Here is a 24,338-nt window from a genome sequence, read left to right on the forward strand (position 1 = left end):
CGCTGGCGGTTGCTCTGCTGTCAGGCTGTTTTTAATAAAATTGTTTAATTGTTTTTTAAGGACAGCCCCCTTGTGCCAGTTCCCCTCGTGGCCCTCTTAGGAGGGCCCCGCTCTTAACTAAACCTTGGACAACCCTTGTACAACCCTTGCAGAAAATAAAAAATCTGACAATGTCCTGGAGTGGACATAAACAGAGATGAAACAATACACTCGGCCTATTAATGACAAACAAGACAAACAAGACAAACAAGCTTAAACTGTGCGCGCTCCCGCGATGTGCACGCCGCTGTCCTCTGACAAACATTCGTCTATTCTCGCGAGATCCGACGAGTTCTGCTTTCTTCTCGTCCAGCATGGCCGCGCTGTATGAGGGGTACACGTTGTGCGGACTTGCTCCAGCACAAAATCTGTCAAATTCAGGCATTCAGGGGATCGAAGCGGAGAGAGACAGCGACCATGTCGTCGTCACCGACTCCACCAGATCCGTCACGCTCTACAAGGTAACGTTTAACGTTTGTTTTGAGGAGGCTCTCCTAACCAGCTGATCAGCGCGACCTGGAGAACTCGTGTTGGCATCCTCTGCTGTTCTTAGCAACGACATCTGTGCTAACTACCAAAACAGACGAGACAAGACACAATCTTCTAGCTGTGATAGTACTGACTCCTTCTCGGTTCGCTCAGGTTGTTGTGAACAGCATGCCAGCGTACAAAAACAGGCACATGTTTAGCTAACGGTCGCTATAACGTTACCCACCACAGGACACGCGCAGCTTGCTAGCTAACTGGTTTGCATTGCTAGCCTCAGAGTGTATCTAATGTACTGCTCCACGTAGCGCTAAATGATTTACCACGCATCTTCTTTTCTCTAACGTTACATATCAGCGTTTTCAGAATTGGCTTCGCTGGCTTGTTTCATAATCTTCCAGCTATCACATTGCTGTCACATTGTTTTAGGGAGTGAAGGGAAACAGTTTGTGTTGTGACCGGTTGAACCTTCTCGCGTATTGATGTTGTTAACTGGTCCTCTTTTAATGTATGTTTGTTGTGGTTCTGACAGGTTTCAGACCAGAAGCCACTGAACAGCTGGACTGTGAAACAAGGACAGACACTGACCTGTCCAGCAGTCTACAACTCACAGTCCAAGGAATATGTGGCAGTCTCAGACAGCAAGGTAGACTTTCCCCCTGGGGATGAATAAAGTCTCTCTCTCTCTCTCTCTCTCTCTCTCTCTCTCTCTCTCTCTCTCTCTCTCTCTCTCTCTCTCTCTCTCTCTCTCTCTCTCTCGGTGTTGGTGCTTGCTTCAGAGCACCATCTGTACAGAAACCCAGCTGACTCGCTGTCAGATTGAAATTGGGCAAATTAATAAATTCTTACATACTAAGATATACTTTCCCATACAATAAAACAAAGACGTGAACTCCAAGGCAACAGTGACTGAAACGTTGCTTTTTCAGTGAACTTAACAGTGTTTTTGAATTTCCGTCTACCAGCTGTACAATAGATTAGATCATGTTCAGCCGGCCTTGTCCATATGATTCCTAATTCACTCCACAGTGTTGCCTCATTTTAAGGTTTGACCATCCTAATGAATGTGGTCCTTAATAAATAAACCAAATTGTTACTCACGCTGTCATTCGTTTAGGATCTAGGTGTCGCTCTAGATCTCTCCCTTTGAGCAATATCTACCTGACACTGTCACAAAAATAATGTCTGTTTGTGTTTTTTTTTTAAGGTGATCAGAATTTGGAAGGAAGAAGACATACTCTTGGAAAAGGCCTTCAAAGCAACCGTACGTGAACTAGTTTGTACAGTGTGTTGTCTGATCCGATGTTTAAAGCCCGTTGTCATAGAGACGTAATGAATCATACAATTGGGGATAATGACTTGGTGGTGTTTTCCAACAAGCATGCTGGAAGTAATTCATTCACACAGTGAAGCCCTCTGTATCAGATCCATTTGTCCATTGTGCCTAACCGAGGTCACTGAAACTATAATCTGAACCGCTTTGGTCCAATCAGAGCAGATCCTCAGTCCTTCTCCTGTGTGTAAATCCTCTCCAGGTGTCGTCAGATGTCTGGAGGGTCCACTGTGTGGCTGGAGGGGAGCCTGTGGTCTTGTTCCATCGAGGAGCTGTGAGGCTCCTGGACTCCCTTCTTTCTGCTCCCCAGCAGCCCATAGAGGAAGTCCTGGCTCAAGAAGAGGCCATTAGGTCAGTATCACTACGCCTTACAGCCCCAGTAAATCCTTTGGGTTATAATCTGGATTGAGAGTGATGTTGACAATTCAATTTCAAATCGTAAAAAAATAACTTGTGCTGCAGCCTCACCTGTAGCATATTAGTGATTGCTCCTTTTGTCTTTAGGTGGAGCACCAACATAGTGACAGAGTCACACACGTTTGTCATTTTCACAACCGAACAGGTAACTTCATTTGAATTGCTTGACTCATGACAGGAGACACAAAAGCTTAGAACTAAATGTAACGACTTCAGTTTTAAGCATTCGCTCATTTGCCTGCTTGGAAATGTGTGTGAATGCCATGTGTTTGTTTTTACCCGTTTACCAATAACTTATTTATTTTGCCCTTTGTTTCTCCATGGATATGTGCATCAACTCTTTATTTATATGTCTAAAGGCCTGTTTTTGCCTTTGCTGTCGATGTCGTCCCACAGAAAGGAGATCATTTCCTGTACCTGCAGAGACTGAATCCCAACACCCTACAGAGGTACCGGCTGGAGAGGGAGGAGCTGGGTCTTTCCCCACTCAGCTTCTCTGCCTCCTACAGAGATAAACACATCCGCCTGCTTTATCTCTGTAAGTCTGAGTGTCCTGTGAAAATATTTTTAGTGTCAGTGTTTGACAGCACGGGCTAATTTCGCAGACTTCCTTTTCTGTGCACCGCCCATTGTTTACAGTCCGAACAGCAAGTTGCGATGCAAGAATGGAGTTGAGAGACGACGTGTACGACAGGATTGTGAGTTTACAAGCTCATTTTAAGCCAATAAAAAGTTATCGTCAGACGATTGCCGGTAGGTTTGCAGATTGCATTTCGACCGATGCGTTCCGGCTCTTTTGCTCTGCACACGGACTACTAACAGAAACCACAACGTTTCCAAAGCCCAAATCTTGTCCTGCTGCATACAGATTCTACTTATGAATGCAGAGTCTGTTTCTAGGGATAGTACTGGTTTTGTTTATAGTTTCCACACTGTGAGTTACATTACAGATCCATGAAGTGTTTCACAACAAAAAAACAGCAGCGGCGAGTTGTGGTTTTACCGTGTTTAATGTCAACTTGCAAGTTTATTTTAAGTTTATTTCAAGTTACACATTGTGTTGCACAAACACAGGATGGTACATGTAAGATGGGTGTTATTAGTTCCCTCAATAATCGTTTTTTTGTGCCTCATCATTTTCCTTCCATCCAGACCCTAACGGTCATTTATACCAGAGTGTAGTCTCTGTGCGGGGCCTGGTGGCTGACGAGGGGGCCCAGGCTCTTCCGCTGCCTCGCAGCCTGCTGCTGGGTCTTCCCGTCGGTGAGGGCCTACTGGAGGCTGCATCCGCTCAGGCCCTGGACGAAGCCCATGTAGCCGTTGTGGGGGTTCCACACCCCTCTGCCGGATCTGGCAACGGTAAATGCGTTTTAATCCCACTGCCTGAAATGAAGACCACAAGGGCTCTCTACTCGGACATGTTTTCAGATATTATTACCACGAGCATCTGGCTGGTTTTCACTCCGCTAAAAGTACCATTTTATGCAAGACGGATCTTAAGTAAGTCAATCTGGGATATACTTCAAGGCTTTCGGTAAGTCATGCTTGTGAGTCAACATGCACAACACGGAGAGCCGTGCCCTAAAGGTTTTAAGTATGAAAAGTTCACAGTGGCGAAAGTGACAAAAAATGTTTTATTAGCTTATGCAGACATTACATAATCAATAAGAAGAATAGGGAAAGCAGGCATCACTTTGTTTTCTTTTATGACTGACCTGACCTGAATTTAGTTTCTAGTGTCTGCATCTTGTGCCAGGAATTTTGTTTTGGTGATAAAGACACGAGAATGATGACCTGAAGCTACGTGACTCCAGTATCTGATGCAAGCGTGTGTGTCTGTCTGTCTGTCTGTCTTGAATGGCTCTCTGTCTTTGATTTTTCAGACTTCCTCTGCATCTGGAATACCAATTTCCAGACGCTTCAGGCAGGAAAAGAGATGGCGGGTAAAATCTACGGCCAGGTAGGAATGTTGTGTGTGTGCACATAACTCATCAGTAGAATAGTTTCTTATGTCTCTGTTATACGATCAGTGGATGAAACAAATAGTGTTAATGAATTTGATGAGTATGCGGGAACCACCCGCTCAAGCTTCCCTCGTTGTTATTATTACTGCAGGCCACGGTTCCCTGTCCTTCCAGCTGCTGGGTGCTGATTAAGGACTGTATGACTTTGGTAGAGCACTGTGTCTGCTCTCCACCGTGACGGGGCTCACTGTCCCTCCTCACAACTTTATAGCAGTTTACATTGATAATGTTGTCGCTTAAATAGTTGTCCTAGTTCATATGATCGCTGTTAATCTAAGGTAACTTTAATTCCTGTTTGTGTTCCCTTTCTTTTGTCTTTAATCTAGCTCTGGAGTTTTTGGAACAAGTTAGTCATTCCACATGGGAAAACCCTCTCTGTTATTCCATACGAGTGCCCCAAATCGTCCCTGGCCTCTGCACTGGGAAAACTGAGGCAGGTCAAGACTGACGGTGAGCTCAAACAAATGTGCAGTACTGCAAAAAACCTTTGATGCCAGAGAACACTAATCTAACATCAATAAATAATACTGCAATGACGTGTTCTTAATAATGCTGGAACACTAATTCGACACTGCAGATTTGCACGTTCACTCAGTAGACTGTGTTTTTCTTACTGCAACAGAGTCCGAAGCCCCCACTTCTGTACCATCTTGGAATAACATCCTGCACGAAGAGAAAGCTCATCCCTCGAGAACAGTGGACACCAGGAAGACGGTTTGTTGGACCTGATACTAGAGACTAGGCTGCTGCTGCTGCATTAATCCCACACACTGTCGCCCTGAAAACTGGCTTAGTGTTTCTCAGCCTGCCAGCTAGTTAACACTAGCTACATATGAAACTGATTTACAGTAGCTGCTGCCTGAAATTATTGAATCGTTCACTAAATGTACAAAATTGTGGAAAGGGGAAAATACATAATACTACACTGCTGTTCTGTAGTTTTAGTTTATTTGTAGATTTATCTATACAGTTCACCTAAATTAGTATGTAAAGAGGTCTGTCTCATTAGACAATTCATCGCATCTTAAACGTGCTCACATGCTAGAACCATAATAACACCAGTTGCTGACGTGACACCATTTTTATGAGTCAGCAATTATCTGCTTTAAAGTTGTGTGAGTGATGGTTCGGTAACTATCCTGTCAATTGTATAATCTATGGTTTCATTCCTCTTTCTTTCCATACAGAGAACAAACCGTAAGAGCCAATCAGCACCTAGTTTGACAAATTACCAAGTTCTGGAGCTTATCAAGGTAAGAATACGTTTTTTATTTTATGGCTGTCTTGCAAAACACTGAAACAGCGTAATTTTGTCAAAACAAAATATATTTAAATTTCCTCATGCAGACAGCACCAGTAGAAGGGGTCCAGAGAGAGGTGGAGGTGCTCCTCTCGAGGACAGACATCCAGGATCTGCACCCGTCGGTGGGCCAGCTTGCGTCGGCCCTCGTGTCCCGGAGCCTGGCTGATCCGGCCTTCTATACCCCCGGCAGCCTGGTTCAGCTAGTGCACACTCGGTGCCTCTGCCACAGGTCAGTGAGGCAGGGCAATAGCATCAGGGCGATGTTGTTCTTTTAGTGAGACATATAACTCAAAAATATCGAATCTCAAAACTATTCAGTCTGAAGAATTAATTTGTGAACCTGCATTTGAATGCAAATGTCATAATTGAGACGGTTTACCATCATGACATTCAACAGTGTGTGTCCTGACCTCGTGCTCCTGACCCTGGAGAGGAAGGACTACTTCCTGTGTCAGCTCTGCTTGCAGTTCTTCCCGGACATCCCTGAAGCGGTCACCTGTGCCTGCCTTAAGACCTTCATCAGGTAAAACTGATGGTTCTGAAGTGCATATCCCCGAGCTGATGTCTCTGCCACAGGGTCCTTTTATTAACCACTAAAGTAACATATTGTTGTGATTTAGGGTTTTAATAATCCGATTATTAGCCTGACTCTGTGTAATGGAAAATGGGAGGGAAATATACAGTGTGTTCTACCTTCGTCTTTCAGTATGTCCGACGTTGATGCAGAGAAGGTGAGCCTGGAGCCGGGCAGTGTCTCCGTCACGGAAACCCTGATTGCTCGAGAGCGCGAGCCGGTCGGCTTGCTGAATGGCTTCACCGCCACCTCCGCTGGCGGGGACCGTTCAGACGGCCTCGGTGGAGGTCACACCAGAGCGCCACAAGACGAGCAGAAGACTCCACCAGAACACATCTGTCCAGTGGGATTACACAAAGCTGTTCTACTGTATCCTGCCAGTGCACGGTCACACACACCCAAAATTTGCACCATACTGTCATGTTTTAATGTTTTTTTTAATTATCATGCAACTACTTGGATTCAACCCCGACTCACATCTTGTGTACCAGTAAAAAGCTTCATGTTACAGTTAAACAGCATAATTGCAGACTCTTTGTCCACATTGATTTGAATGAACTATGTATTTGATCTTAACTCGATCTGTGTAGAAATGAGGTCCTGCAGACGGCGTACAGCGACTCTTTCCTGCTCCCGCACCTGAAAGATCTCTCTTCCCAAAATGTTGTTGTGAGTAACCGCTAGTTAACCCACTGCACTTTATAGATGCTTTAACAAAACGGCATTTACAACGTTCAATGTTCTTTCTCATCCAATCAGCTTTTCCTCCAGTACCTGCAGTTCCTTTACATAAAATATACCCACGGCGCTGTCCCACAGATGCATGGATTGAGATCACCGAGCCTGACTCAGGTCTGTGTCAACGTCGAGCTAGATAATTAGTGGGGCCACACTTGACATATTGGGGCAGGTCCGGTCTCCTGTCACACCAGGACACATTAGGTGACGAGTCCGGAGGCAGAAAAATACATTTCGCTGACGGATTGTCAAATCCAGATATGGTGGAAGTCACTCACATTTTGAGCACAAACTGTGTGTGGTCTGAATTACGCTTAGACACAGAGCACACTGTCAGCTGTTTTTCATAAACTTCTAATATGTAACAAACGTGTAAAAGCACTGGAATTAGGATATACAGCAACTCTTTGCAATCACTGAATTGTTTATAACAAAAAGGTTGTAATCAAACGATGGAATGCAGCAATTCAGTCCTTCCAGTTTGAAAGGAACTAACCAACTGTTTTCCTTTGCATGTGACTGTAGATCATGGATTGGGTATGCTTGCTGTTGGACGCCCATTTCACAGTGCTGGTGATGACTCCAGAGGCCAAGGGCTTACTGCTGAACCTCCACAGCTTTGTCAAGTCTCAGGTAACCAACAGTCTTCCCTTTTGTGTGCTTTGCAACTGGCTGCATGTTAAATAGTCTAGTAAAACTAAAGAATAGAATACTGCAGTTTTATCAGAAAACATCTGAAAGGTTTTCTGGGAAAGAAATTTAAGGAAGATGCCTTGTTGTGTCCTCAGGTGCAACTGGTTTCTGAGCTGGGAAAGCTCGAGGGCAGCCTCCAACAGCTCAAAGAGATGAAGGTGAAGAAGGATGTCGGACAATACTCCATTGAAATCATTGAGCTGTTTTAGAATGTGTATACTTTTTAATAAATCTTTGAGCATATTGTCTTTCCAACTTTTCACCTGTAGTGGTTTCAAGGTTGTATACTTGTCCCAAATAGTAAAATATTAAGTGTTTTTTGGGGAAAAAATGGTAGCCATCAGACTCGAGATGTATGAGTTTTACTGTATATGAATTCTTGGTATAAGTTAGGAGTTGCAGATGCCTTTGAACCATGTTAATAGGTTCAAGATGATGGAAATTTGACCATTAAGATAATGAAGTTTCAACGATAAATGAATCGTCTGCTCAATGCCAAACTGGTTAATAATTGTCATAATCCTAGTAGGGACTCTACCATTGAACGCAATGATTGTAGAATGAATGGCTGTTTCTGGCAGCTGTGACTTTGTACTGGTTTCCACAGGAAAGCTTTTTATATTGAATACAAATATATAACTGGAGAAAACTGCTGATCCTTGTGACTTTTTTTTCCTTCTCATTAAATGATATTCTCAAATACTTGTGAATTAGCGTGGGATACATTGACGTTAGTGGCGATCGCCATGATTTTAGCACGCTTTTACGAATTTGTATTAGTTTTATAATGCACCATGGTTATTAGGTCATTGTACTCCTTTGTGCAGAAAGCGGCCCTAGTCACTCCGTGGCACGAAGTTACTACGAAACATTTCGATTCTACTGAGAGGGTTATGAGGAGCGGTGTGAAGAGAAGTAAATCTACAAGAGGCCTTATTGAAACACGCTAAATATAAAAGAGTTAACAAGCTGCTACTACTTTGTGTAGAACGAGCATTCAGCACGTTAACATTACTAGTATTGAGCTTGTTACGATGGCATACTTAACGTGGTATAGCGGTCGCAATAACAAATGCTCCATCTCATCCACCACACGTAACGTTAAGTAAATGCTCGGATTCCCTCCAAAATGCAAATTCATTATCAGGGACACGTATACAAAAATGTATATCTCGTTGTCGGCAGGATTCGAACCTGCGCGGGGAGACCCCAATGGATTTCTAGTCCATCGCCTTAACCACTCGGCCACGACAACTTACAAAATGCACATACGTGTATTTACAATTTAAAGACAACTATACAATTATCCGCAGCAATACACATACTGTATATGTAATTACATGCGATAATGTCAGTACATATGATAGTTTGGCTAGCTATGCGACAAATAGCCGCAACTTGGGTTTTGTGCAGTCTATTGAAGTGCAGTCAAAATGAAAAGGGAACGCCAACGAGAGCCGAAGACGAACAGTTGACGTTAACTTACCAAACTCATCAAGTCAAACCCAGAGGCGTTTGACAAGAGTGAAGGGTGTTGCAATTGCACCTCTATTACTCTTATTTGGTTGACCGTACACGTTATTGCGGGCTACATTATAACACTGTTAAGATTATAGCGCAAGTTTGATCAGCAGGAGCTCAGCATAGCTCCAATAAAATGTCAACGTAATTTCAACAATTTAAGGTGAACTGAACTGGCTGAACTGATTGGAAATGGAGCCAGGTTCCGTGGTAATACTTTAAAGTAATATCAAATGCATTTGTCGAAAAATAAATGTACAGCTGTTTTGCACATTTACGTCATTTCAAACATGGAAATGTTTGTGTTATTTACTTTTAGGACAAATTTGGGTTCATATTATAAAGCTAAATGTCGGACTATGCTTATCTTCTCGCCTGGCTCTGCTGTGACGACGATGGCGACATGGCCGAAAATGTACGATGATGTTTCACTAAAAAGACTCGACCCACCTGTGATTAAAACTACCCGCCAAAATCAGTCAGCGCTAATAAAGTGCTGTTGGAATATAGCGTTTGCGTGGATAACACATTTTATGAACTAGCACGGCAATTGCGTCGATTGTAGAATAGTGAGTCACGTGACTTCGCATCCACTCAGGCCTGCTAGTGTCAAGTTAGAGGATAAAAAACACACCTTCCGATCTGTTGCAGTGAGCAGGTTAAAACGAAAGTGTTTCAAGTTTATATTTGGATTATATAACGGCTGTGATGACAATTTATAATATGTAACAGTGTTTCATAGTTGTGCTATGTTCTGTGAAACTCGGTATTAAATACTGATTAGTATTTTTTACTTTGACTGTGCTTTTAGTTTGAAGGAAAGCGTGCTTTACTTCCGGCACAACCACTGGTGCTCGTGGTTAGCTTAACGCAGCTCTGGGGCCTGCTGTGTTTTCAACGGAGGGAGAGCTGAGACGAAAAAATGGCGTCTGCAGGCGACCCAGAGCGGGACACCGGCCATTCAGTTTGAGCTTTCCGCCCTGAAATTGAGACCGGGGCTTGGTGGAGACTTGTCGGGAACCGTCTGTCGGGTTCTTTCTCCCACGCCTTTCTCTGGAGTGCGTGGCTCATTCGAGCTCCGAGATTGAAGCGGAACAGAAGAGACTCTCTCCCACAATGAGGGGGAGAAGAGGAAGGCCGCCCAAACAAGCAGCCGCGATACGGGAAGGTTCACCCGCGCCAGTCCGCGGCTCCAGGGGCAGCAGGAGTCGAGGGATGCGTGGACGGGGGAGAGGCAGAGGACGCGGTCGGGGACGGGGTGGAATTGGCGGCGTTTGTGGCACTCGCTCTGCGGAAGTGGAGACAGAAATCTCCGGCCGAGAGAACTTTCATTCGACCCGGGGCCGCAGGAAAGTTGGAGCCTCAACCACGGCGGCGGCCGCGGCATCGCGGGGCAGAGGAGGCAGATCGAGAGGCAGGGGGTCGAGAGGCAGCCGCGGCGGAGGGAGGCGGCCTCAAACCAAGGTGGTCTACGACGACAACAGCGACGAGGAGGATGATAATATAAGCTACAGGTCAGACGATGATGAACTCATGAACGACAACCCTTCGTCGGATCTTGAAGAGGAGGAGGCCTTGGGAAACGAATCGGACTATCTGGAGGAACTACCAGATAATGATGATGCCAGCTACTGTACCGAGAGTAGTTTTAAGAGTCACAGCACGCTCGGTAGCACCCCAGGTACGTTTGTTTGCAAGTGCACGCACTTTAGCACAGCCGCTTTGCATTACTTAAAGTGTGCATTTTATTTTTGTTCAGCTCAGTACAGAAACCAAGCCGCATTGTTCAAAATGGAGCTTGCACTCAGAAACAGGCCTTTGTTTACCGTGGGCTCTGCTTGCCACTGGTGGACAGATCTGCTCCACGCTTCAACCGGCTCTCGTGTTTTTGACTTTTTGTCGGATCAGCACATTTTTGTTGTCAATTTATATTGGAGATTTTTACCCTTTTGTTTTTTACCGGACTTCTTCGAGCGCGCTGTATTTAACGTGTTTCCGTAGACACGGAGTACCTGGATGTATGGTCTCTATTTATCACACATGTATACATGTATATATCATATAGCACTCATTCAACGTGTTTACCTATGTTATTATGCACAACACAGTAAGACAATTTTATTCTATATAACAGACTTATTCACAACACGTAGTTATTTACGTTGTTTTCCAATGTTGGCGTCGGATTAACAGTTCATAGTTCTACTTTATCTCGGGCTGTTGTACTAAAAAGAAAGTGTTAATAAATAACGGTAATAATTGTATTATATTCATGCACGCGCATCGGACCGTTTGCACCACGTCCAACTCCATTTCAGAAGACTTATTTCGTTGCATAACGCTCCTGGATGAGTTTGACAGGCGTTTGTTTTGAAGCGAGGCGCTCTTCTCCTCACTTGTTGCGAACACCGACGATTACGATATTACGTGGTCCACCGTTACCATAGTGACCACACTGTTTATCAAGGTGAGCGAACACTGATTGGGCCCTCGTGCAATTCGCATCAATTTACATCACACCTGTTATGCAATGTAATGCGCGGGAAGTCATTCTGTAAAGGATGAGAAAAGTAGTGAAAGGGTGATTCGAGCATTTAAATGTCTGTTCAACAGAAACTGTGTGTGTGTGTATATATATATATATATATATATATATCTGGCATATATATATATATATATATATATATATCTGGCATCAGATTTCATTTCTTGTTGGGATCAATTTTTCCTTTTAAGACAAAAATGTTCTTTTGAAAGAAACTTGATTTGTTCACCCTATAAAACGTCTCTATGATCAGGCTTAGATGCCATTTAAGTGAGTTTTATAGTGACGCGTGAACATGGCAGCATTGTGAGGGGTCTTTCGTAAGACCAATGGCCCAGACCAGAGGTTTTTATTCAGTATACACCTCACGGACCCCACTTTGAGAATCACTGGTCTGGATGTTTTGATGCTTTCCCTGCCGTGCTAAATCACATACTTTTCCTTTATACTTTTAGTGTGTTGCTGCCCTTACAAAGTACATGCTGCTGCATGCGGTATGCATACAGTTGGGACATACTACGTTGTCATAACATTGCATCGTGAACTTTGACGCTTTTAACTCCTATATATTCGATATATGTAATAGCTGTCATCTGTCTGTGTTCACCCGGCGGCTCAGTCGATGGGACGTTTCAGAGGATTGTGGGTCAAAATAGCCAGAGAACCACACTGCAAAAGCAACAGGGTGCATTAGGACATCCTGGTGTTTTTGGCGTACTACATTGGACATACTGTGTATTGAGACATACTTAACTTTTTTCTAAATAGTACGGTTGTGTGGGTATTGGAACACACTCAGAGACACACACGTCCATGCGCTTTTCAAACAAAATGCACAACTCGCTCACACACCACTTTTACACACGATCGCTGTGTTTGATGCCAAATAACGAACTGGCGGTGGTCAACCCCAGTCTTACCCATTCATACCAGACTGCGTGGTCCCATTATTGTTAGAGCTCATGAGCCAAGGCAAGTCAAAGTAGTTTTAATATATCGCCCAATATCACAAATGTCCATCATATGACACCCTCTGTCCTTCACGACCCTCGCTTCAGATAAATGACGAGGCTAGAAGAGCCCACCAAGGGTATAGTCATCTTCTGATTAGTGAATAGCAACAGTGTACTAATCCTGCAGTGATTAAAGACGTGCTTCTTCACCATGTGAAAACCATGCAGTTCATCTCAAAAAAGCAGTCGTCCGTGTTGAGGACCAGGGTCATGAGGCCAGGTTGAATGACCTGCACTGAGCCGTTCACATCAAATACAAATGCCGGCTTTTACACGTTCCTGTGGTCAAAGTACAGCAAATAAGCTGCACCATATGCATTAATTACACTGTAGAAAGAAAGGCAGGCTTATAAATTCAGCTTGTTGTCTTGGGACAAGAATTAGCTGGTCTTCCATTTTATAAAGTGACTCTTCTGTATCACGCTGCGAAAGAAGTAACCCCATTCACATTACCTTTAGCCACGTTTCCCCTCAAAATGAGGTGGTCTACGAGTCCTATGTTGTATTTTAATTTGATAGGATGTTATATTTCATGTTGTTATTGTGTCCTTTTTAGTAGAACAAATTGGATTACATGTGGCACTCTGATATGCCGCTTGGGGGATCCCCTAGTGCCACCAGGCAGACTGGAAGAAGGACTCTTTATAAGAGGTCAACCCTGCACGTTTGAACGTTCTACAAACTATTGTTATTGGAGGAACTGGGCGATAGATAGTGGGTGATGGCAGCACAGTTGCAACCAGTCACACGTAAACGTACATCACTGGTTTCCATAGAGGCTCCAAACACACAATGAGGGCCACTTTTGCTGAAAATATGTGTGCACGTGATTAACTCCTGAATAAGTTGGCGCTTCAGACCAGGATGGTGGGGGAGCGCTGGCACTTTTTTTGTGTGTTTTTGAGGTATTTTTTTCAGACAGAAATACTCAAATCTATGAAAAAACATTCCATGCATTAAAAAAACCCAGCAGACTGCAACTTTGTCCTGGGGACAGCTGATTTTACAACAAGCTGACAAGTGGTAATCGAGTGATTTCTGACCTGTTTTCAGTTTATTTCTCCCGCAGCACTATCGGCTCTTCATTGGCCCTCTCCTGCTCCAAATTATCATTATTGTATCGGCCCATAAAATACATTATGGGTCGACCTCGACACAGTACATCACACAGGTACCATGGTTAGGATTTGGTGTTGACACAAAAGCAAAAATGGGCCGTTTTAATCTTGTATGTATGTTGTCTCTTCATTTTATTTGTTCCTTTGTTCTGCCATCCTTCTCACTCCTGACTCTACTTTTTTTCCACTTCTTGCAGGCCGGAGAAGGAGTCGGGCATTGCGATCGCAGTCTCCCATCTTTGAGGCAAAGGACATTCCCTCCCTGGGGCTTCCCAAGTCCTCCGAGGACCTCCAGGTCCCTACCTCACAGCTTCTCAATGTGTCTGCCGTCTACGAAGTCCTCCGCAACTTTGGCTCGGTGCTGCGGCTCTCGCCGTTCCGCTTTGAGGATTTCTGTGCGGCGGTGGCCAGCCTGGAGCAGTGCACACTGTTGGCAGAGACCCACATCTCCTTGCTCAAAGCCATTCTCCGAGAGGAGGACACTTCTAACACCACGTTTGGCCCCACTGACGTGAAGGACTCCGTCAACTCCACTCTGTATTTCGTGGACGGTATGACCTGGCCGGAGGTGGTGCGGGCGTACTGCGAGAGTGACCCGGAGTACCGGCACATTCTGCCTTTGCAGGAGTGTGAGGATTACCCGTACGAAACGTTGGAGAGCAAAATCAAAGTCCTCCAGTTTTTGGTGGACCAGTTCCTGGCGACCAACATTGCCCGGGAGGAGCTAATGTCCGAAGGCGTTGTCGCTTACGACGACCACTGCCGGGTATGCCATCGCCTCGGCGACCTGCTGTGCTGCGAGACGTGTTCAGCCGTTTACCATCTGGAGTGTGTGAAGCCGCCGCTGCAGGAAGTGCCGGAGGACGAGTGGCAGTGCGAGGTGTGCGTGGCCCACAAGGTGCCCGGTGTGGCAGACTGCATCCCAGAAGTGCAGAGGAGCAAACCCTTTATTCGACAACTGCCGGTCGGCTTCGACCGACACAACCGAAAATACTGGTTCCTTAACCGCCGCATTGTCGTGTAAGTTCACAATGTTTAATTTATGTGCCAACGTGTTGCATATAATTCAAGAGGTGTCAGTGTGGGTGACTTGATCTTGTTACAGTGTTGAATACTGATAATATACAGACTGAAACGCTTGGTAAGGACGGAGTGTGTGAAACATGTTTGTTTGATCGCTAATCAACCATTATGGTCTCTTAGTTTGAACATTTTTTTTCTCTACAAAATAACAGCACAATTCTAGTACACTACCAACATTTGCTTGAAATTCCATGAAGGAGTACAGGCGAGAGTAATAAGCGTGCTGTAACATCAGTTTAATCAGCTCAAAATCAGAGTCTCCAAAGTTGTCACGTAGAAAGTGTTCATGAATGTCACAAACCATCTGCATGAACAGAAGCGAGATATTGCAAGTCATCCATTCTGCACATACCTGTACTGACGCGTTACATTATATACTGCAGCTGATCTAACCACATTATTTGTGGATCAGTTTACTTTGTCCTAGCCACTTGTCTAAAGATTATTATTATTATTATTATTATTATCATAGGCAACTCAGGTGAGCAGAGGGGCCATGAGTGACCTGCATTAACCCAATTACATTGACTGGCTCTGTTTGGAAACCATAGAGCAGTACCTACAAAGTCAAACATGCACACCATAAATTTCAGTAAAAAGTAAAGTAAAAAATGTATGATGAGGCAAAAAAAATAACTGCATCTGTCCATAAGATTTAACACAACCTGACCATCAGCATAATTGGTCCAATGTGTTAGCAAATGATCTCTGGTATTGAGCAGTCACAGATGGTGTGTGTGTGCTGGGTCAGCAGCAGCAGGAGGCCTGCTACATAAACCATAAAAGAGCCTGGATCACCTGAACACTGTATGATTTAAAAGGGTGGCCCGAGGTTTGTCAGCTCTGCATTTACACTCGCTTCTTTTTCTGCTCTCCAAATTGCCCCCCAGCAGGTGCTGCGTTACTGATCTCCACTCTCCCTTCAGAGGCCGTGTGTGTGTGTGTGTGTGTGTTTGTGCATATAAGTAGTGTGCACAGAGGAAAGTTTGTGTGACTGGATGTACGTGCAGTGAATGATGTGTGCAAAAGTAAGGTTGTGTCTTGGAGAAGCGTAGGCTTTCCTCTAACCAGTACGGTTCACCCTACAGGTGCACACATTTCATGGGAAATTTCGGGAGAGCAGATCTTTTCACAGATTATTGAAATTCTCCGTGTTTTAAATCATTTAGAATGGAAGAAAGTAGGGCCGGGCAATAATTGAATATGTTTGTTTAACATCAGTGGAATTTAATTGCGACCATATGATTGCATCATGAGGCTCGCAGAGAAATAATTCTACATATTGAGACCACCATTAACTCATTTGTGCACGCAAATATAATTTGTGATCAAAATTGAATGAAATCGTTCCCACATTTGGATTCATTTGTGGGCACAACTTATTAAATCATTTTGGCCGTGCACAAGGCCAAGTCATTAATTCCAGCCGACGCCTGCTTCAGGCGCTCGTCCTTGCTTCAGCTGTACTTTAGTTTGGGGATGAGTTATTTAAGACAAGTTGACATCTTGCTGATACTTGAAACGGGCACGCTGCACTTCATGCTGGCTCTCTGTGTACACACTTACTTCGTGCACACGAATTTACCAAAACATGGGGACGATTAGATTAAAGTGAAGCCACGAAATACATCTTGTACACGCCAATTATGAAATTAGGTTTGTTTTAGGTTTAGGTGTTCTTGGCTTCAACACTGGTGTTGTATTTTTAATAATATTTCTAAACTTTCTACACACAAAAAGCATGAAAGACGATTGAAAAAATAGAGAGGAATCGTCTCAGCCATCTGACTGAAACATATCGAGAGTTTCAGGCGACCCCAAACCTTTGAGCGGTAGTGTGTGCATGTATATAAAGCAAAGTGTAATAAACACAAAGTCAAATTCCTGCTTTATATTTTATGCAGCCTACTTTCAGTATCTAACACCTTGTACAGTTAAATACAACAAGAAACTTAAAAATCAACTGATGATGATTCTCTTCAGCACCATGGACAGCCAAAATTTTTTACATTGCTCCAAACAGCCAAGCACGTGCTCTGGTTCTGGTGCTGTTTTGGGTAAACGCATGTGAGATTTTAAGTAGAAACGCTGTTCATAAAATTCCTTTAAATCAATTGTTATCTGGAAATTGTTTCCAAGAGCCCTGTGAGTGACTTGTACACCTTTTTACTTCAGCTCTTCAACTAATGTTACACACTTGCAGCAAATCCGATTCCATATCCCTACAGATCCATATCCTATTTATTAAATATTCACATCATTTTTGTCCGTAGCATAAAATATGCCTTCTTACTGATGAGTAAGTCTGTCTGGCAAAGCGAGATGAAGAAGCCTTTTGAAGAAGAACTGTGGAAATCACAGTCTGATAGACAGTTTTGAAATGTGCAAGATTGTTGAATGGACTTATTGTTTTTCCAATGACACCTTTGCGGCTTCGCTCAGCTGTTCGCTCCTGTGGTCGTGTAATTCATTGTCTATGACATGAATGTGACAGCACTGTATTGCCACCGAGAGATGAAAACCGGCATGAAACACATTTTGTTGTGAGGTCCACTATGTTAACGGTAATCATTCATTCGAGCAGGCTAACCATAAAATGAACGTTTATAACGGATGGATCGGCCAGTTCCTTTAGCGCTTCAAAAAGTAATTGCTAGCATGACCAATGCACAGTTCCCTCTGGTTAATGCGTGGCTTCATCACCTGTTTATGTTTCGTGGACACTTTAATTGACATCGGTGCAACGTAAACGTTTAGATTTAACGGGCTAAGCTGCAGTCTCTGCTAAATTCAGTGTGAGAAGTGTGGAAAAAAAGTATACTGACTTGACGAAAGGCAAACAAATGCCAATAAACACATGAAGCTACACAGAAGTACCGTATATAGAAAGAAGGCATGTGTAGATCATCTGCTTCCTGTTTGTCCCACCCGTCACTGTTGTGTCTCCTAATGGTCCGCCTCCTGTCCCCCCTGCAGCGAGGAGGATGGCGAGCAGGAGGACAAAGCCATCTGGTACTACAGCACCAAGGTAGACGCGACTCGTCCTTTTCTCTCACTGGGGGGGGTGCAGTGCTCTTCACACAATATAAAATTAAATTATTTTGTTTTGAAAGACTCTTGATACTCTTCTTAATGTCTTTCTTACTATAACCCCCCCCCCCCCCCCCCCCCCCAGGTCCAGCTAGGCGAGCTCATAGAGTGTTGGGATAAGGAGTACTGGGAGGCCGACCTGTTTGCGGCGCTTGAGGAGATAAGGGACGAGGTGCACGCACATATGGACATCACTGAGGACCTGACCAACAAGGCCCGTGGCAGCAACAAGTGTTTCCTCACTGCCGCTAATGGTAAGGAGTTCTTCACTCTTTCTCAGTATGAGCTGCAAAGTTGAATCATCGAATCAGTGGAAGAAGGATCTCCTTAAAGTATTTTCTTCCTTCCCTTTCTGCCTCTGTCTTCCCACTCCTCTGCCTGCTCCCCCCCCCCCCCCGAATACTCATGAATGCCACCCAGTCATAGATGGCTGGGTCATAGGAATCAACTCATCTATTATGTAACCTTACTCTGGTCCCAGTTTGGCCAGTGTCCAGCACTCGAGCTCCCCTTCAGTCGCTCCTCTGTTCCTTGCTTCAGACAGGGTGTCCACCAAATCCATGTGTTCGTTTTGTTGTTTTTTTGCCTGCTGTGTTCGGTGGTGATGATGCACTTGTGAGCACCTCGTGTTTATAGCATTCACTCTGCGGTGCCGTCAACCTTCATCACAAATAAAGGGTTGAAACACAGCGCCACACTTTAAACGGTGCTGCTGTATGTGGTGTTTACGTTTTGATGCAACACACACAGTTAAGTCGAAGGTCATCACTTTCTGCAGACTTTAACATGAAAGATGTAAGCCTGTATGAATACATTTGTCAGACTTTATCAAACTAACAGCAACAGCTTCATCCCAGTGTTTTTTGTTGTATTTTTACAAGGAATGCAAGGATGTACACGTAGCACACATGATACTTAAGATACGCGAGGGCTTGATTGGTCATGATAATTGGAAAAACCAATTCACGTCAATGTTTCTCTGTTTTTATTTTGGTGTCTTTATGCTGACCTGCACCGTGCAGATGGAGGCTTTTTATTGCTCAGCTTATGTTGATCCAGTCATGGTGCGACAGATGAGTCATACTCTGCTGAAGGACTTTACAGTCTTCCGTTGTCTATCAATGACCCGTCGTGCTTATCTCTCAATATGCGACTATCACTGCTGCTGCACGTATTAATAACACTGTGGTCATTCTGAAACACAGCAGGATGCCATTGTGCTCTTTGAGCACGCACAGGAATCCAACGTTATTGTGGTGTTTTACATCGTGTTTGGATGTCGACATCAAAAAGGATTTACACATTTTAAAACATTTTACATTCAATCATGTAATGTGAATATACTGTACACGGTCTGTTGCTAAAAGTTCACTGATCATGTAAAGCCTTCTAGACTTTAAAATAGAGTCTGAATGAAATTGGTAACCAGTGCAGGGGGGCTGAAACTGGGATGACGTGGGAAGAGCGATGATAATAATGTTGCCTCCAAAAACGAAAGCCTCGTTGTAGATTATTTTGTCTACTTTTCTGTGTTGTTGATCGTATCCCTGATTGTGACTTCATGATAATCACACGCTAGCTATTTTCCCCTCCTTTTCATTTCTGCCGTCGTTTGTTTGCTTCTGTCATCCAGAGGAGATCCTGGAGCGGCTGCGGGCTAAGAAGGAGGAGGAGCTGGAGGAGGTGAAGAGGCGGGCTGCCGAGGAGGCGCTGAAAGCGCGGCTGGAGAAGGAGAAGGAAGATGAAGAGGCCAAGTTGAGGGATGAGGGGCAACAGGAGGGCAAGGTCAAAGATGTGACGGAAGAGGAGGCGACTAAAGAAGAGAAAATGGATGGTGAAGGTATTTATGTTTGTATTCTGACAAACACGATTAAAGCACAAAGTTTAATTTATATCTGTGTCTTGCTGTAAATGTTTGATACAGTGCAATAAAGAGGCCCCTATACAGAGCGATAAGACATTTACTGCATGTGCAGCAGAACAAACACGTCTTTGGTTCGCTGATTGGCCACGAGAGTATAATGAATATAAATGTCTATGTATTGCATTAATCTTGAAAATCTAAAGGAAGTAAAAGTGCAAAGGTAATATCATTTTTTTCAATTGACGATGGATGATTTTAGGATTTGACCACATCTGTCTTCCCCAACCGTTCTGCTTCTTTCCATCGTCTCCAAGTGTTTTTTATGCATCATACCATAATATCCACAATATTTACAACATTGCTGCTGTCCACCTGTAGTTATTGAAGCTCCACCCACTGGCCAAGATGGCAGTAGTGGCAGTAGCATCTCAGACGGACCTACGCTTCTGGCAACCTCTGCCCCAACACAAACCCTCCCCACCGCCGTGAGCTATGGCCTGGCCCTGGAGGCTCCAAAGCCCTCGGCCGCCGCCGACGCGGCTCAGATAGCGGGATGTTCCCATGTGAAGGTCTCTAACAACACCGAAGGTATACGAGGACATGTCGGGGGGGGGGGGGGGGGAGTTGACCTCATTAAGCTTTTTTTGGGGGGGGGGATTTGCTTTACCGTCGCACGCTGCAACTTCACAGGATTGTGTGATGAATCTCATAGCAGTGAATGAGCGCCAGTGCTTTGGCGTTCCTCCTGACCATCTCTCAGCCTGCTGCTTTGCATGTGGCTCTCATTCCATCTGCTGGCTTTTGTGTTCAATCGTCCAACTTTTCTTTCTTGAAACCTGCCGCCGGCCCTGGAACACCTCCAGCCATTTTGCACTTGAACTCTTAAAACCTCGTGCTCTCGTTTTCTCTGAAGAGCGGAGATGCCGATTTCATCGATTGATTTGCATCAGATGGCATTGTCACCGCATGACCAGAACCGAGCCTCGGTCAACTGGGGACAGCATTTACATTGCCTGGCATAATAAGCTTTTCCTTTGCTGTTTGCTTGTTAACATCTGACTAAATAGCTCTCTGTTTAGGTAGAGCCTTTGTTGAAAAACTGCACATATTCATCCTTAATAATTCCAGAGGTTCACTGTTCATTGTCGCGGTCAGTGTAGTTGTGTCAGCCTGGTTGGAGCCTTGCCTTGCCTGGACTGGTCGCCCATTGCTTTCAAGTGCCCCATCCCTCCATTTGTGCTGTTCTTTGGTGCATGCATTACCCGTGACTTATCAGTAGAGGGAGGTATAGCCTTAACTATTGCAGAACTACCGCAAGAAAGTGTCTACCTTCATTAAGACTAAGCTTCTATCGGTCATCCTTTGACAGCTTTGATGCAACAGTCTGGTTTTTCTAGATCAGTAATTTCAGCCGTACTCTGCCGGAACAATTAAACGAACCCTGAAAGATGTCTCGGATGAAGAACAACTCAATCTGGACAAGCTCATCTTTATGTAACGGCCAATCCTCTCTTTGATTTTCTATCTGTGTAGCAGAAAACCCGTCGTCAGATTCTGTCCCTGCCAGTGGAAATGGCATCCTGAGCCAGCCATCCCAGACCAGCGAGGAGAACAGTAACTGCAGCATGGGAGCCAGGGTCCCTCCCCGAGGACCTGAACCCCCAGACCTGGCTGACAAGTCCTCCCAGTCATCCCTGGCCAGCCTGGATGACACAGGTCTGACAAAACATTACCTCACAATTACATCTTGTTTTGTTTTCTAATTTCTGTTGTACTGTTGAAAACTGTACTCTGCTGTACTCGGGTATGTCTAGCAAAGGAGATCTTAATGAGACTTCTTGATTAAATAAAGGTTATGTAAAATTATCTTTTCAAGCCTAAACTGATGCCTGAAAAACTGTCCTTGATATCAACTGTCACGATGGTATTGCTTTCAGTGATCATTGCACATCATACACCCTTTCAAATAGACTCTTTTTCTGGCATTGGGTTTCCAGGAGACGGTAAAGACTCGGCCAACGGCGAGGGGGGTCTCGGCAGTAAGAGGTCTGCAGCCACTCGCATGGTGACCCGGCTGAGGAACCCAGAGAGTAAGCTCAGCCAGATGAAGAACCAACAGGTGGCTGCTGCTGTTCACGAAGCCAACAGGGGCTTCAAGGAGGGCAAAGAGGTGAGGAGAGCCATGGATGATTATGCTTTTGCTCTTTTAGACAATATGTAAAAATTAAAAGAAACCTGCGTCGTGTCAAACACACGGGTACACAGGCCAGTGTATGTTTGTAGATAAGGTTAAAGGCCTCGGGGGAAGAAATGGAGATTTAGCTGACAATCTTTTAAACATTGTCCCGAGCTAACATGTTAAACCTAATAAAACGCTCTACCACAGCTCATTTCAAGGCTGCAACGTCACTGTCTGTAATGAGGATGCTCATTTTATGCAGACAGTAAAATAGATGGGAATATGAACTTCCTTGTCATGGGGCAATCTTTAAATAAATCTGAATGACTCGTGTCTTTTTTCCCCGTCCTGTACAGGTACTAGTAGTAAATGCACAGGGAGACGTCACCCGGGTCAGCACGCGGGGCAAGGAGGTGGTGATGAAGGGGACGCTCAGCCAGTACTTCAAGCTTGGACAGGAGGGAAAATACCGCGTCTATCATAACCAGTACAGTTCCAATACCGTGGCCCTCAACAAACACCAGCACAGAGAGGCAAGTAGCACGACAACTTGTTGCTTTTGCCATTTGAATGTATCGAGGTACAACATTAAATGCAACGTTAAATAAGAGCTGCAGGGTTGCTCGGTTACACAGTTATAAACCGATATTGATCGGGGCTCTGAAATGTCCCCGGGCTTTCAGATGCTTTCACTTGATCCCTGACCGAAACCTACTTTATTTGTCTTTTCATCAGGACCACGACAAGAGGCGGCATCTCTCCCACAAGTTCTGCATGACACCAGCAGGGGAGTTTAAGTGGAACGGGTCGATCCATGGCTCCAAGGTGCTGACCATCTCCACCCTGAGAATCACCATCATCCAGCTGGAGAACAACGTTCCTTCGCCGTTCATGCACCCTAACTGGGCCTCACACAGGTACTGATTCAGGCACTGTGATATGGAAATGATTCATTACAATTCTGTTACTTGCGTGGCTTGCTATGTGTTTTATAACCACACAAAATGTTCAGGAAGTTATCAGTCTTGTTGGTGCCTTTCACTGATTAAATCGTCCTATGTGTAAGTATGAAAGAGAGGTCAGAATTAAAGCATACCATGACCTGAAAACGTAATGTAGCCTAAAAGTGAAAAATGTTTCATGTTTCTTTGCTTGTTTTCTAGGACCAATTGGATCAAAGCGGTTCAGATGTGCAGTAAAGCCAGAGAGTTTGCGCTGGCTCTGGCCATCCTGGAGTGTGCCATCAAACCTGTGGCCATGCTGCCTCTCTGGAAGGACTCACTGGGCCATACCAGGTAATGCAGTGTTTGTTTGTGGACTGTACATGCAGTGTACACACTACACATATTCATAAATCTGTGCTTTTGTTATGTGCTATAATATCTCAAAACATGCATAAACTAAATAATAGTTGTATAGTTCCATCCACAAATCTATTTTAAATGCAAGATGTTCAAATACATCAAAACAAGACAACTACTCAAACAAGCGTGCACCGTGTACACAGGGGTTGTGTGGTTAGTTTAGCAGATGAGATCAAAAGGCCCACCCTAGCTGTGAGGCATAATATTTAGACTGCGAGTCCACGACCAGTGCCAGCCACCTCTGCCTCGACTACCGCTGTAACACCACAACGCCCCTTTAAAGAGGTGATTGTCCAAGATTTCACAAGGTTAGGATCAGAGTGTGTGTATGTGTGAGACTGAGCTGTGAGCAAAGTCATTTAGAGGGAGCTGTGTGTGTGTGTGTTTGTTTAATTTCTGTTCCAAGAGCAACTATTATCTTATCATCTTAATAAGTCAATGCTTTAATTATACTTCATCACCCAAGAAGCTTTCCAATTGTTTACTCGCACTTAAGAATGAGATGAATAATTATTTACATATGATGTGTTTCCAAATGGCTTAAGACATGGGCTGAAATGTTGAAAATAGAATACACAAGAATACACGTGTGGTTGTCCTGAAGTGACCGAGTCTTTGTGGAAGTAGAGCCAACTGCATATATACTTTAAGAGCAGCGGGCTATACTGTATGACAATTTAAAAAAAACGTTTTCAGGTTAAACCGCATGACATCCATGGAGCGTGAGGAGAAGGAGAAAGTGAAGAAGAGGGAGAAGAAGCTGGAGGATGAGGAGACAATGCAACAGGCCACCTGGGTCAAGTACACCTTTCCAATTAAACACCAGGTAGGTCGAATCCAAACCCGGCTCAAGATGAATGTATTACGTCAAAAGTTAGATATTCTATTGCCCTAACTGTTCTACTTCTGTTGATTATGCAAACACAACATGAAACTATATTGACAATGGGAGAA

At 44.3% G+C, this 24,338-nt stretch overlaps 2 protein-coding genes across 5 annotated transcripts in view; both read left to right on the forward strand.

Moving 5' to 3' along the window:
- Positions 1-353: 353 nt before the first annotated feature.
- On the forward strand, positions 354-8,246 carry nol11 (nucleolar protein 11; the record flags this gene model as incomplete). Its single annotated transcript, XM_079277976.1, has 18 exons — positions 354-500; positions 1,058-1,171; positions 1,733-1,789; positions 2,061-2,209; positions 2,363-2,420; positions 2,672-2,813; positions 3,428-3,634; positions 4,159-4,235; positions 4,626-4,749; positions 4,922-5,013; positions 5,487-5,552; positions 5,647-5,831; positions 6,000-6,125; positions 6,309-6,545; positions 6,767-6,845; positions 6,936-7,028; positions 7,440-7,547; positions 7,703-8,246. 18 exons carry the CDS (start codon positions 354-356, stop codon positions 7,814-7,816), a joined length of 2,175 nt encoding a protein of 724 aa, XP_079134102.1. The 3' UTR covers positions 7,817-8,246.
- A 1,892-nt stretch (positions 8,247-10,138) lies between these two features.
- LOC306784630 (nucleosome-remodeling factor subunit BPTF-like) overlaps positions 10,139-24,338 on the forward strand; it is a 39,717-nt gene continuing 25,517 nt past the window's right edge. For 2 of the 4 annotated variants that reach the window (XM_079278665.1, XM_079278666.1), the window contains exons 1-9: positions 18,104-18,231; positions 19,611-19,817; positions 20,220-20,429; positions 21,375-21,557; positions 21,839-22,011; positions 22,377-22,553; positions 22,756-22,937; positions 23,184-23,315; positions 24,081-24,210. In XM_079278665.1, the coding sequence (XP_079134791.1) occupies positions 18,162-18,231; positions 19,611-19,817; positions 20,220-20,429; positions 21,375-21,557; positions 21,839-22,011; positions 22,377-22,553; positions 22,756-22,937; positions 23,184-23,315; positions 24,081-24,210 (1,464 nt within the window). In that variant the 5' untranslated portion in view covers positions 18,104-18,161. Of the gene's footprint in view, positions 10,810-14,001; positions 14,825-17,863; positions 17,916-18,062; positions 18,232-19,610; positions 19,818-20,219; positions 20,430-21,374; positions 21,558-21,838; positions 22,012-22,376; positions 22,554-22,755; positions 22,938-23,183; positions 23,316-24,080; positions 24,211-24,338 lie in introns of those variants that run through there. The other 2 variants (XM_079278668.1, XM_079278667.1) reach the window with 2 other exon arrangements.

Source organism: Melanostigma gelatinosum (genome assembly GCF_949748355.1).
Source record: "Melanostigma gelatinosum genome assembly, chromosome: 11".
NCBI lineage: Eukaryota > Metazoa > Chordata > Actinopteri > Perciformes > Zoarcidae > Melanostigma > Melanostigma gelatinosum.